General features: G+C 41.7%; 1 protein-coding gene across 2 annotated transcripts in view; it reads left to right on the forward strand.

Annotated features, from left to right (window-relative positions):
• itpk1b (inositol-tetrakisphosphate 1-kinase b) overlaps nucleotides 1-13,803 on the forward strand; it is a 38,659-nt gene that overhangs the window by 22,235 nt on the left and 2,621 nt on the right. For both annotated transcript variants that reach the window (XM_017476913.3, XM_017476914.3), the window contains exons 5-10: nucleotides 546-663; nucleotides 11,958-12,056; nucleotides 12,328-12,368; nucleotides 12,664-12,829; nucleotides 13,387-13,454; nucleotides 13,590-13,752. In XM_017476913.3, coding sequence (XP_017332402.1) covers nucleotides 546-663; nucleotides 11,958-12,056; nucleotides 12,328-12,368; nucleotides 12,664-12,829; nucleotides 13,387-13,454; nucleotides 13,590-13,752 — 655 coding nt within the window. The remainder of the gene's footprint in view (nucleotides 1-545; nucleotides 664-11,957; nucleotides 12,057-12,327; nucleotides 12,369-12,663; nucleotides 12,830-13,386; nucleotides 13,455-13,589; nucleotides 13,753-13,803) is intronic.

Genomic DNA, 13,803 nt, shown 5'->3' on the forward strand with positions numbered 1-13,803 from the left:
TTCTTGCTTTGGATCTGTGCTGGCAAGATGTGCGCTGTGCATTCCTATTCACATGCTGATGCTCCTGCTGACCGCAGACATGCATGAACAGCACATGTGCGTGCACGCTTGAAGATTTCGGGAGCTGGCGAAAACGATACACGGTTTTGTAAAATGGTAAGAAAGAAGGAAAGTGAAGCCACGTCATAGTGTCCTCATAATCAGCTCAGCTTCAGTGTGAGTGCGGAGTGTATCCGTGAGCATTAAAGAGTGCAACGAGACTTAAAAGGATGTTATGTACAAAAGAGAAGCTCATGCAGATCTGACAGCTTTGTGCTCAGTGTGAGTGATGTAACAGAGCCCAGGGTGCGTGTGTGTACGTGACTGTGTGTGTGTGTGTGTGTGTGTGTGTGTGTGCATTCACAAGTGGTGCTTTAATGTAGTCTTTTTTTTCTAAGGCTCCTTTGTCTCCTTATTATTCATTTGTACTCTAATATAATGACTAGATATCAGCCCATAATTCTTGAGTGTTTTTAGGAACGTAACCTTTTCCCCTGGATTTGCAGGACTATATAGATGCTCACCCTGAGACCATAGTGCTGGATCCACTCCCAGCCATCAGGACACTGCTTGACCGCTGCAAGTCTTACCAGCTGGTCCACCGAATAGAGGCCTGCATGCAAGGTATAGCTAATGCCTGTACTGTGTCTGTTTGATTTATTTTCTTTCATTTTCATCTTCATTTTATTTGCGGTGTCCGATGCAACTTGTGACGCGTATTAGATCGGCTTCTCTGAACCTCTTGAAAAGAGCCCTAGTCATGTCAAACTAAGCCGGTATCCCTTTACTTCAATTAAATTAGGCCATTCTCAAAAGGATGTAGATCTAGAGATGGGTTACGAGGGAAATGTAAAACTGCTGGCTTTTTGTTATGCTCTGGGGGGCATTTAGTCGCCATGATGTGGGTCCATGTGTGCCCTTAGAGGGAAGGGTCACTGCATTTCAGTATAAAGTTATTCTAACTGATCACCTCTATACAATGATAAAACGTTTCTATCCTGATAAAAGTGGTCTCTTCTGCCCCATCCACATTGGAGTATTAGTGCTTACTGAATAGCTTAATGAGCATGAAAATGATGTAAATCACAAGCCTTCACAGTCACCTGATCTGAACCAGTTGAACACCTATGGGAGATTTTGGAGTGAGGGGTTTGGCAGCGCTCTCCACCACCATCATCAATACACTACGGTGATTTTCACACTGGGCATGTTTGCCGCAGTGCTCTTCCGGGTCCGCACGACCGCTTTCACATGGCCAGTTTTTCACGCAAACCGTGCTCTGTTTCGGACTACGCTGCCAGCGTGAACGCCCCCTAACTGAGAGAATATCTTCTGAAATGAACGATGAAATTATTATTATTAAGTATTTTCACTCCTATCAGTCTGATTTTTACACTCTGATTTGGAATCAGAGTATGAAAGTGTGTTTGCTGTGTTCCCACCTGCCTGAAGGGGGAAAACGCCGATTTAACAGTCTAAACACTGCATATCTGAAAGCACCTGTAGAATCTATGCCAAGGTGGACTGAAGCTCGTCTGCTAGCTGAACTCACTCAACACCCTTTAATGGTAAACGGTCTGCACTTATATAGCGCTTTTTTAACATTAGCGGTCCCAAAGCACTTTGGACTATGTCTCATTCACCCATTCACACACACACACCAATGGTAGCAGAGCCATGCAAGGCGTTAACTTGCCATCGGGAGCAACTTGAGGTTCAGTGTCCTGCTCTAGGACACTTTGGTATGTGGAGTCGTGTGGCCCGGGAATCGAACCACCAACCCTACGATTAGTGGACAACCCGCTCTACCACCTGAGCCACAGCCACCATATGCCAGTCTTTATGCCAGTCTTTATGCTGGTTTTTCCTTTAATTTGTCATTCATTCGTGTCTGTGTTTGTCCACTATGCCTTTTTCAACATAAATATTTTCCAGAAAGAGGTATCTTGAACTGGCACAGACCTGCACACACATGGTGTGTGTGTGTGTGTGTGTGTGTGTGTGTCTATATTTGTCTGTGAGCATTCTGTCAGTCCTTTTACTTTGCAGCCACACATGACAGATGGTTATGTAACTAAATCATCTGTAAGCCTCCAGTCTGTTTCTGTTCCTCTCTCACATATCATTGTCCTGCATATATTTTCTAGTAGTTAAATATTTATGGTACAAAATTGTTTGGACTACATGTTGTGATTTACATTTATGGCATTTGGCAGATGCCCTTATCCAGAGTAACTTACATTTATCTCATTTATACATCTGAGCAGTTGAGGGTTAAGGGCTTTGCTCAAGGACCCAGCAGTCACAGCTTGGTATTGCTGCGGTTTGAACTCAGGATGTTCCGATCAGTAGCCTAACGTTGTAACCACTGAGCTACCACTGCCCATTAGACAGCAAAGGGAAAATGAGCTGCCTTAAGGTCCTTTCACACTGAGCACGACACGATAAAGCAAAGAGAACCGCCAACGAACAGCGCTTTCACACCGACCGTGAAAGGATTGACCACCTTCGGCTAATTCACGCCAGCTCAATATGTGACTCTGACTGAGAATGCATTTTACGCCTGCACACTAGGTGGCGCAACCCACTATTCAGCTGATCGGCCTATCGTCTTTGACCAGAGAAGACGAATCACGCGTAGCGTAGCACCACAAGGCACACAAACTTTTAAGAAGCACAGAAAAAGAAGGAAAATGGATTTGATAATGAATTTCACTGTGAGTTTTATAAAAAAAAAAAAAGTTCTCTGTGCTGAGACACAACTGATACCAAGAACTCAACATCCATTCTCTTCTCTCTTCTGGAATACTTTGCTTTTGTGTTTACACTGGTTGTAAAAATAGCGCCACCAGTCTCTGTTGCACCCTTTTGTGTAACAGCGGTGGCTCCGGGCACGTGATCTAAAGCTCAAATCTAATTGGAGGGGGGTCGACACGCTGGTCGGGGGGAAAAAATCGTGCTTTTTCGCGCCACGATTGATGGCGCCCGGTGTGAACAGCTCCATAGGGGGCTATTGTTCGGGTTCGAAAGCGTCATGGCGTCATACATTTGCGTCGCTTAAAAAAGGTGAAAGGACCTTTAAGTCCTGCATTCATAACTGCAAAGTATTAAGAGTTCTAATTCGTCATGTGAGTCACATGCTTCTTTGCAAATGAATATGCAGTTATGTATAGCCGCGAGAGTAATTAAATAAACCGAGAGGGAGATTGTCAGCGTTCTTCTCATTCACTATTTGAACTCATGGTACATGCGTGCTGTTATTGTAAATATTGCTGTAGAAAGCTGTAACTGTCACTCAGTCAGGGCTTTACCTTACTTTATAGGTGTGTGCTATATGGTGCACGTAGGAGTGTTTAAAAAAGTGAGGTCTGTTCATGTATTTTAGATCATTCACAGGTACAAGTCATCAGGATGAATGCTGTGTTTGTATTCATGCACAGGCTCTGAGTTACTCCAGTTATGTCACAGTAAGAGGCCCTGTGGTGTGATAAGTGGCTCTCTACAGAGAAAGTGAGTGAGTCTGACCAGGCTTTCCTCCATATGACTCGTTCTCAGTGCACCTTGCTCTGCCTAAACATTGTCCACTCCTGTCTTATGTCCTATCTCCGTGAACTCGACAGGACACGAGCATAACTTATGCTTTTGAAATCATTTCCCCTAGTGGTGTTTATATGAGCCCTGCGCTGGCCTCTTGTTGTTTGTGCTGATGGCAAAGAGCTTTGCAGACTTCTCCATTGCACTGTCAAACACCGTCCTCACAGCCTCAACACTTCACATAGGCAGAGAGCATGTGTAAATATAGTCATTTATCTATGTCACTGTTCTTTTCTAACTGTTGACTCTGCTGATGTTTTAAGACACATTTTTTTGTGTTAAGGATCTAAACAGAAGATTGCTCACGGTGGGCCATGAAAGTGTTCGATAGGTAGGCAGAACCAACAGATTCTAGCTTTCTTCCTGCTCTTGTTATTATCAGTTGTATAATTTATGTTTCAGATGAGGGAAGTCTATGGCTTCAGTATAAGGCTTTGTAAACGAGAGTCCTGTTTTTTGAATTTTGAAAAACTGTTTTATAAACAGAACGTATATTCCAAGTGATTCCAATTATCATTTACAGCTAGGTTTTCCAACCATCCTGTCTTATCCGGGTTGGCCTTTCGTTTGGGTAAAAAATGTCTCATCCTATACGGGACTTGCCCCGTCCTGTAAAACAACACCAGATGTTAAAAGATAACTTTTTGGAATCAATGCCATAGGGCGCTATCAGGTCTATGCTGCTTTTGCAACAACGTTAACGTATCTACACATGTAAAATACTCTTAGGTTGTAATTTACACAAATGCTAGCGTGTTCTTTCATGAGCACTTCGCTTGCTTTCGTTGTCCAAGATGTCATAAAATGGAGGGGCCTGTCAGAAAAAAAAAGACGACTACAACAAGCAAGGGGAAGAAAAAAAGCCATGGGTCATGGGCCTGTAAGTGCCAATCCAACCAAAGCATTCTGTACTACAGGGTGTTCCAAAATCTCCACACACAGGGGAAATGAACACTTTTTAGCAAAATGTCTTTCATGTTTATAATTTTTTTTCAGATAGCTTTGAAGAATGCCTTTGACAAAAAAGAACGTATAGAAATGATTCTCATGGCTGGATCGGGAAGCCTTCGCCAGGTTGCGACGGACTTTCACAGGAAACATGGCAACAACACACATGACTCTGTTGCCAAACTTATTAACAAATTCAAAAAGACTGGAAGTGTTGCGAACCAACCGAGAAGTGAACATCTATGAACGTCCACTGACGAAGACACAACCGATGTGGTGCTGGTGTACATAGTCGCCTCTGTATGGAGACTTTTGGGACACCCTGTCTATGTCATCAGGAGTTCTCAATTAGGCCCGGAGGTGAAAATGAGCTGACGGAGCATGCCGCTACTGAGATGCACAAGAAAGCCACACAAGCTGAAGGTGCAATCAATATGACTACATTCTTTATTGCAGATGCATGAAATAATGTGACACCTAACGGGTATAACGTAATAGGAAGTGCATATGCAAAGAACGAAAGCATTGATTGCTATGAATGTTCTAGGACCAAAGACTAGAAGGTATCTTGGATGATCTTCAACCCAAAGGTGAGCCCGGATATCCTCAAACAAGGGGAACGGAACAATGTATCCAGTGTGCTTCAGATATTTTACGGTGTCTGATTGAGTGCAATGCAAGCTTCTTGACATTTATTAAGAAAGTGATTGAAAATAAATTGTCCAGCGCACATTGCTTGTAAAGCATGCCTGCGATCAGCTGTCAATGGACAGTGAGTCAAAGTGAGTTTAAAGAAACGTTTTCTCAGTATCTACTTCACAACAAGAAGACTGCGTTGAGTCTGTTGAGACTGAGTGGCAAGAAATCCTGCTCTGCATGCTCTGGCTTTCTCTTCATCCAGCTGTTGTTCATGTCCTTCAAAGCTGGCCAGCCTGCAGTACTGCGTACTTTTAGCTCATTAGCCGAGACCAGCCCTTTTGCACTGAGAGAGTTTTGAAAATGAAAGGAAAACCTGCACTGCTGAAATGGACTTTTTCCAAAATGCGGAATGTGTTTTTGACCGGCTTGTCAAAAACAGAGCCCTGTATCAAGTTTATGAGGAAGTTCAGAACGACAAAGTTGCAGAGAAAAGAGAAGAGCTCCCATCTGAAACAGGCCTTTTTGCAGTTCTGTCGCTTTGTTATTGCATGTATTGTAAAGTGGATTTATCTCTCACCAGATAACGTATTGATAAAACTGAAACCCATTGGCCTGTGTGATGAGCTCTGCTTCCCTCATGTAGATCAAGTAGTGAAACTCAATATGAAGAATTCTGTGCCAGTAGGGAAGAAATCGACAAAGCCAGACTCAAAATACACGAGTGAGAAAGGGATAGCCATTTAAAAGAAAAAAAAAAAAAAGGAAAAGAGAACTTCACCAACGTGTTCCAGATCATGACCTTTGCTCTCGCTGCGCTAGAGAATGCTCGAACACGTCTTGCCATGCAGAAGGACAGATTGTTGTTAGCGTCCTTCAGGAGCAGCAAGAAGTATCCATGGAAGAAGTAGCCTCGGTGAGTGAGGTTTCTACATGGGAATATGTGCTTTCTTGGTTAAATATATGATTTTTTTTAAAAAGAAAGAGGAAAATCTCAGGAACACCCAAAGGCCCAGAAGACCACAAAGAACAACTGTGGTGGATGACAGAAGGATGCTCTCTCTCTCTCTCTCTTTCCGTGGTAGAGAAAAACCCCTTCACAACAGTTGGCCATATCAAGAACACTCTCCAGGAAATAAGTGTATTTGTGTCCATGTCAACACCCAAGAGAAGTTTTCTACAGAGAAAAGACAGAGGGTTTACCACAAAATATCATAACACAGGGCGGCTGTGGCTCAGGTGGGAGAGCGGGTTGTCCACTAATCGTAGTGTTTGCGGTTCGATTCCTGGCCCGCATGACTCCACATACCGAAGTGGAGTAATTTGGGCAAGACACTGAACCCCAAGTTGCTCCTGAAGGCAAGTTAGCGCCTTGCATGGCAGCTCTGCTACCATTGGTGTGTGAATGGGTGAATGAGACACAGTGTAAAGCGCTATATAAGTGCAGACCATTTACCAAAATGGAAACCATTGGTTTACCCAAAACATTTATAAAATCCTGTACAGTTTTTGAACAACATCCTATGGACAGACAAGACAAAAAATTCTTGACCTTCACTAGTCACTGTTCCCACTATTATTCCTGTTATCTCCATAAATGCTGAAGTGCTGATCTGAAAGCATGTTCCATACTACAGGTTAACATAGCCAGGTTTATAGTGTACGATTTCACCCCAGTTTTGCTGTCACATACAAAAAAACTGCACATTGCAAAAGAATGCTTTGGTTGTGAGTTTTCAATCTTACGATGCGTGACGTGGTGTGCTCACCGTCTGCCGATTTAGTGCCTTTGTGACTTAAATGAGCTGACGACAAAGTTCTGCCAGTGGTCGGAATTTTTTTATTTAACTCTGAGAGAACACTGCTATAACACAGGTTTAAAAGCCGTAACACAGGTTAAACACTGGAGTTTGCCACCAGTTATGTCAAACTCATGAGACAGCTACAAATAGAATTAGAAATTGAAATGAAAAAACCAGCGTACGTGTCTGGCCGCTCGTGTGGTGTGCTGTAAAGATACCCACATGTTAATAGGCAGAAAGATATCCTTATTACCTGAACACATTAAAGAATGGACATTGCCTGATGTCCTCTTTTACCCAGCCACAAACAACCTACTTTTCTTTGCCAGGCATAACACCAACTGATGATGTAAGCAGAATGTGGTTTTCTTTACTCGAGGGTTCATCATTAGAGCATGTTGATTGTATAATCTGACATGGAGAACACATTATCACACAGTGTGTTGCAGAACTCGGCAAAGATTATATTGGGATCATCTTGTACAGTGTGTCAAGTCGTCATTTCTAGCTGTAATCACACTGTGCAAGAGGTTTAAGTTACAGTTTTACACGCTAACACACCGTTCAAGGCATGTGAATTTCACTCAGACGTTACGGAAAGCCGAACATTCGTATGCCTCGTCTAAGACTTTTGCATAACTCGTTTTGGACTCTTGCGATAGTCTGAGTCAGGCAGAAAGACTCTTACAGCACTTCATTTTAAACAAAAAAAGGAATGACAAACTCCAAATTTGGTCATATTATGCTGGATGTCGTGACCCAGGATGGAACAGAATGGACTTGATTTATATAAATACTGCTTGCTATATACTGGAAGGCAAGGAGATTCTGCCAGCACCTGCCAATTTATTCCTGCCTGTTTAATGTTAGACTCATGAGCCAGTTTGGAATGAAGTATTTTTTTTAAATATATTTTTTATAGCTTTATGTTAGACCGTTGAAGTTTAACGTTCACGTGGGACAAGTCACGGAAAATCCTGTAAACATTCAGCTTTAAAATGATATTAAATGATGCATTAGCATATAAATCTCTAATGCCCATCTTATGGAAGTGTGAGAAGAATTGAATCAGAATACACTGTCAAATAAACTCCTGTTTCTAAGCAATGTTATCACACAGGAAGCTTTCAGCAGGCTGGAAGATTTAGGCACAACACCAGCTGAGACAAGATTAGAGCCTTGGTGCATCTGGCCTTATTTTGTTGCCATAGAAATCCCTGAGATTGTGATCTGGTCTGTTGAGACAGTGTCGTAATTCAGTTATTCAGCATTTTACAATCAAGGTCTAGTTATAATTGTCCATGTACTATATAGTGCATTTCTGGAAACTGGAAGTGTGTTGACCAGTCAAGGAATGGAAAGTGTGGGAGTATTTTAAGACATCCATTGGGAAGTGAAACACAAAGTTTAGGTCCGCTCCATGCCATTAGTCAGTTTCTGGGCCTTCCGTTCCGCTGTTTAAGCAGAAACAGGGCAGAACTCCAGACATCAGCTCGCCTTCTCAACCATCCGGTAAACATTCCTCATGTAAACATCTCAGCCGGCTCTTACACGTCTCCTGAGCTGTGTGAGTGTTTAGACGGCGCTGGAGATTGATATTAAATCCTCCCAATTTTAGTCCTGATCCTGACATGGTATAGAACTTGTCGACCTTACCACATCAGTTTTCCAGATCTTGTTTTTTTTTTCCCTTCAAATTTGCAAAGCTTGTAATGGGGCTATATATGACTAGATTTTGCCATGATTCAAATACTTATAATAACATTTTTGGCAAGTGGGATATTAAATTATATGAATCCCCTCTGAAGTACCTTGAAATGTGCAGCGTTATTCGATGTGTTGATGTAATTTCCATTGAAACAGGAAGTTGGGGCGGGACATATCATGTGGTTCCTCCCCATTTTTAAATAGCCAATAGTATTTAGCTTATCTCACGGCCCAGGCAAGGCCATACTTGATAGGCATATTTCCATGGTGTTGACTGTCACGAAGTCATGAGCTGGCACAAGTACCTCCTTCTTCAAAGTGAGTGAATTCAAGCCATTTCCTTCTTAACCAACTTACAGTTGGAAAACTGAATAAACCGCATGTGTTCGAACAGCCAAAGACACATTTATGACCCATGCTTGCTGATATTTCTCTCGCTCAACAACGGCAACTTTGGCAAGGTGATTTTTATGATTTTGGGGGCGGGACACTTCAGATTCTGGAGAGGATTTGATTGGACAGAAAATCTAATGAGATGCAGAATGATGGCATCAAAATTGTTGATCCATATTGGTGGTGTTGGAGAGACTAAATTTTGGAGCACACTAACTTATAGATAACCTTAAGGCTAACATATTGATACTAAAAGCCTTCAAAAAACCTCAATTTTGAATGATATAGATCATTGAGCGACTTTAATCAAAAAGTCACATATGTAGGGTATGCTGCTTCTACAAACCCTATGAGAACTAGGGAAAAAAACCTATTTAAAAAAAAAATCTATAAAACTCTTTAGTGCATGGTCACACTGCGAAACGTCTAGCTTGTCAGTGTTTATCAAAATAGGATGTTCTCTGTGCCTAGCTAGCATGAAAAGTCTTATGTAAGCTTCCTCAGGAGTAGCAGGAGGACAAAAGTCTCTGTTGGTGGATACATGTGTGTGCTCTGATAAGAAACCCACAATTATAATTTTTTTTTCCACTTTCAATCCTACAGAATTTCTTGGGGGACAATGATATAGTCATTCAACAGCACAGCAACTGGCTCAGCCAAACAGGAAGTGAAGTGCTAGCTCAAGTTGTCCTGTGTAATGCCAGGTTTAACACTCTAACCATCTTTTTAATGAAAGAGCATTTCTTAATACTGCACATTGAGTGTAATGGAAAAAGTGAGTACAGTGTAATCCAACTAGTGACTAACTACCAACGCCATGAGAGCAGTGTGTTGCGTGGTTACATACAAAATACAAGCAAGCAAATGAGGATTCAGATAAATGTCTACTTACAAGAAATTTAGCCGATAAGGACATATTTATATGGGTTTCACTTCCTTGTAGCCATTCAACTTCAAAGCAATGATGTATTAATAGTACTAAGACAAGAGTAAGACATTATTTATTTTATAAAACATCTTTTAACATATTGTACATTTTTGTTTTTTTCATAGTGACTATAGCTTTTATAAAGCCTGTACAGTGCATTATAAAGCCCTTAATCCTATAAAGGCCCATTAGCGTGCATGGTGATCTTATCGGACTGCTGTAGTCATGATTCTGTAGTATCAGCACCTCCTGAATGTCCTTATCAAGCAGTGATAATAACAAAAGCCCTGCTGTTGGATGGCAAGCGAGTAGCCAGTTACATCGGCTGGCACACACTGCACCACAATAGGGCCAAGTCATAGTGCTAATAAGGGATTAACTTAAAGCTACAGTGTGCAATCATTTTGCTAAAAATGGAGGGGAAAAAAAGATTATTGAGTCAGTAGACAAAAGGAATATGACGTTCTTGAGTACCATGACAAGGATCATAATTCACAGTCAGTGGTGTGCCCCTTGGTAACCCTAGGTGTGTTAGCATGGAACTGGTGGGAATTGTGTGCACATAGATCATACGCCAGCTCAGACATGTCAAACATCATTATGCCCCAGCTTTAGCCACGAGCTCAATGGAAAACAAGAGAAGGAGGAAAAGAGGAAACGGGACAGTTGTAAGTGACAGAGATAATCCCGAATGAATTAAAGATAAACAAACCCACATCTAGTTGTCCTATTTCAGTTTTATTTATATATTTATACAATTTTTTTTAAATCTGTAGGAGCCTATGAAATATTTTGTTAAAATGTTTATATATGTGTATGCAACATTTTATGCTTTCCTTTAATGATGTGATGGCGTGGGTTTGACCAATCAGGTCTACGTATTTTATTCCGAGGTGCCAGAGGGGAGCCTGTTACGGGGGGAAGGGACACAGTTTTGAGTCCGTGTTCAGCAATCGTAGGATAGCCCCTTCCTTTGTTCGTTTTTCTACGTTCTTACAATTGTTTTCAATAAAGAAATGTCCTTCTCCACGGAAGTAAAGGGGTCACAACAAAATCTCTGGGTAACATAAAGACATCATAACAGTATAAATCTGTCAGGGCGGCCCCACACATTTATTTTGCCTGGGGCCTCCACATAGTCTAGGTTTGCCTCTGTGTGTATCTGAGCCACTGATCTGACCCAAAAAGGCGTGATAATATTGTACTGTATTTCAGCCAGCTGGCTACAGTTAGTCGTCTTGCTTAATACCATTTAGCCCCGGGGATGTCTGATTAATCTTCCATCCATCAGCTTTATCAAATCCTGACATTTTAAATACAGACATGTTGAAAGTTTCTGAGCGTATCCCATAACTAGTCAGTAAATGAATAGTAATGCATGTTATCCTTGGGCTGCCATATTATTTTTCCTCAGTGAAACTGCTGTGTTGAGCAAAAACTGCTACACATTCACAGATATTGATTCTTTCCTTTCATTCCCACAACAATGTTTGCTAGCAAGATGCCGAACAGTGAGAGTACAGTATTTTCAAACAAAGCCTTGAACTCGTGGCTCATCTTGCACTCGGCCTATTGGCTGGCTCCTGTATTATGCAGAGGGAGTCAGGGCTCAGTGCTGTGTGGTCATTGTTTCTCTGCCACCAGAGTAAACAGGGAAGAGACTGAACCGATGACTGAAGAGCTTTCAGAAAAGGCAATTTATAGTTGTTTGATGAGGGTGATTCAGGGGAACATCCGTTCCTGCCAAAACACAAATTTCCTGCTGAAGCAGAACAGAGCATATTATTTTTCCTCATGTTTGGTGTAATGCAGAATTGAATTCATCAGTTCAGCTAGATATACTGTTTGTTTATTTGTTTGTTTATTTATTTCTTTTTGAAATCTTCACTTATTTTCCTTTCTCTCTACAGACGAGAGGATCTGCTCTCCTCCGTTCATGGTGCTGAACAGTGAGTGTGGTCCAGACACACTGGAACAGATCAGACAACATGGTCTTACATTCCCCTTCAGTAAGTCCCTCCTCTTCCTGTGGAAATACAAATAAAAAGAACACAGGAAGTGGCAGCTTGTTTTACTTAATATAAAGCAAGCTGCTGAGATGTAAAACATGATCAGATTTAGTCATGATGTTTCAGCAAGACAGAATCGCATGACATCTGTTGCGTGCTGTCAACATCCACAAAGCCAGAGCGTTTAGCATTCGTAATATTCATATGAATTATTACATTGTACATGCTGTCTTTATTTATTTATTTATTTATTTATTTTTTTATCCCTCAGTTTGCAAAACACGAGTAGCACACGGAACCAACTCCCATGAGGTGAGACGCCATCTTTTTCCACTTAACCTCTCTAATCTGTGGACGCTAACTACAGGTTATCAAATATTTACAGACTGAACACACACAATCCCCCATTGTTCTCAGCTTGGTTCTGCGTCAGTACCAATTAATAGTATTTTATAAAGTAATACTGTAATTTTTGGTAACAACAAGGCAGACATAACACTTCAGTATGACTTTTGATTGTGGAACACTTTTAGCCTACTCAATATGTGCACAATTAGCTCTCCCGCGGCGCTGTACTTCATACACCGTTTTTCCTGTGTCTCTGAAGATGGCCATTATCTTTAGTGCGGAGGATCTGAAGGATGTGAAGCCCCCGTGTGTGATTCAAAGCTTCATCAACCATAATGCTATGCTCTATAAGGTGTTTGTGGTAGGCGAGTCCTACACCGTGGTGGAAAGACCCTCCTTGAAGAACTTTCCATCTGGCCCTGCTGGTGAGCACTGCTTATGTTCCTATATTATATTAATGGGTGGCTTTTTATTAGACATCCAGTCTGCAGTGTTAAGTTAATGCTGATGCTAATGTTCAGAGTTTGTTCCTACGTACAACAAGCTGGTCTGGCCCTATGCTGCAACCTAAAACTTGTAGACTAGTGGACATTTTTTACTTGGTAAATGTTCTGCTTGATCGTCATGCCTTCATTATTCCTCACTCACCATGCAATCTGCCTGAGTCATCGTTTTCACCGCTGCTCCCTTTGCATGTACTACTGTTCATGCAAAGTAGTTGCAGCTGCATTTGAAGAGCCCTGTTAGCTGTATGCAAACATTTGGAATTCACTGTCCTCCATGCAGATCCACATTCCTCTCTGTCTCCTCCTGTCTGGCTATGAGTCAGGTTCATCAGAGCCTGCTCTACTCTGCTCCTGGCCTCTGCTGCAACCTAGTGGCCCGTCCACACACTTACACGTCCTCAGACAGTACATCAGACACTTTCTGGGAAAGACGCATTTCGGGAAGTATGTTAATTCATCTGTTTGCCATTTTTCAGACCGCAAAGCTATTTTCTTCAACAGCCATAACGTATCCAAACCAGAGTCATCCTCAGACCTTACATCTGTAAGTCTCACTGAAATGAGATGAATTTTAACTCTGTTACTAATTTAGTGGACATGTTTTTATTTTTATGGATGTAATCGCTAGCAAAGTTTCAGCATATTTAAAATGTTTCTCTTCTTGTTCCCATCTCTGTAGCGAGATAATGTAGAGGGTGTGTCCCAGCCACCCAACGATGATGTTATTAGGGAGTTGTCCAGGTCTCTGCGACAGGCTTTGAGAGTGTCTCTCTTTGGCATCGACGTTATCATCAACAACCAGACAGGCCAACATGCGGTCATTGACATCAATGCTTTCCCTGGTGAGTGTTTCAGCACATCAGCTGTATGTGGTGTATTGCAGATGTTATCTC

Source organism: Ictalurus punctatus, chromosome 9, assembly GCF_001660625.3.
Source record: "Ictalurus punctatus breed USDA103 chromosome 9, Coco_2.0, whole genome shotgun sequence".
Taxonomy (NCBI): Eukaryota; Metazoa; Chordata; class Actinopteri; order Siluriformes; family Ictaluridae; genus Ictalurus; species Ictalurus punctatus.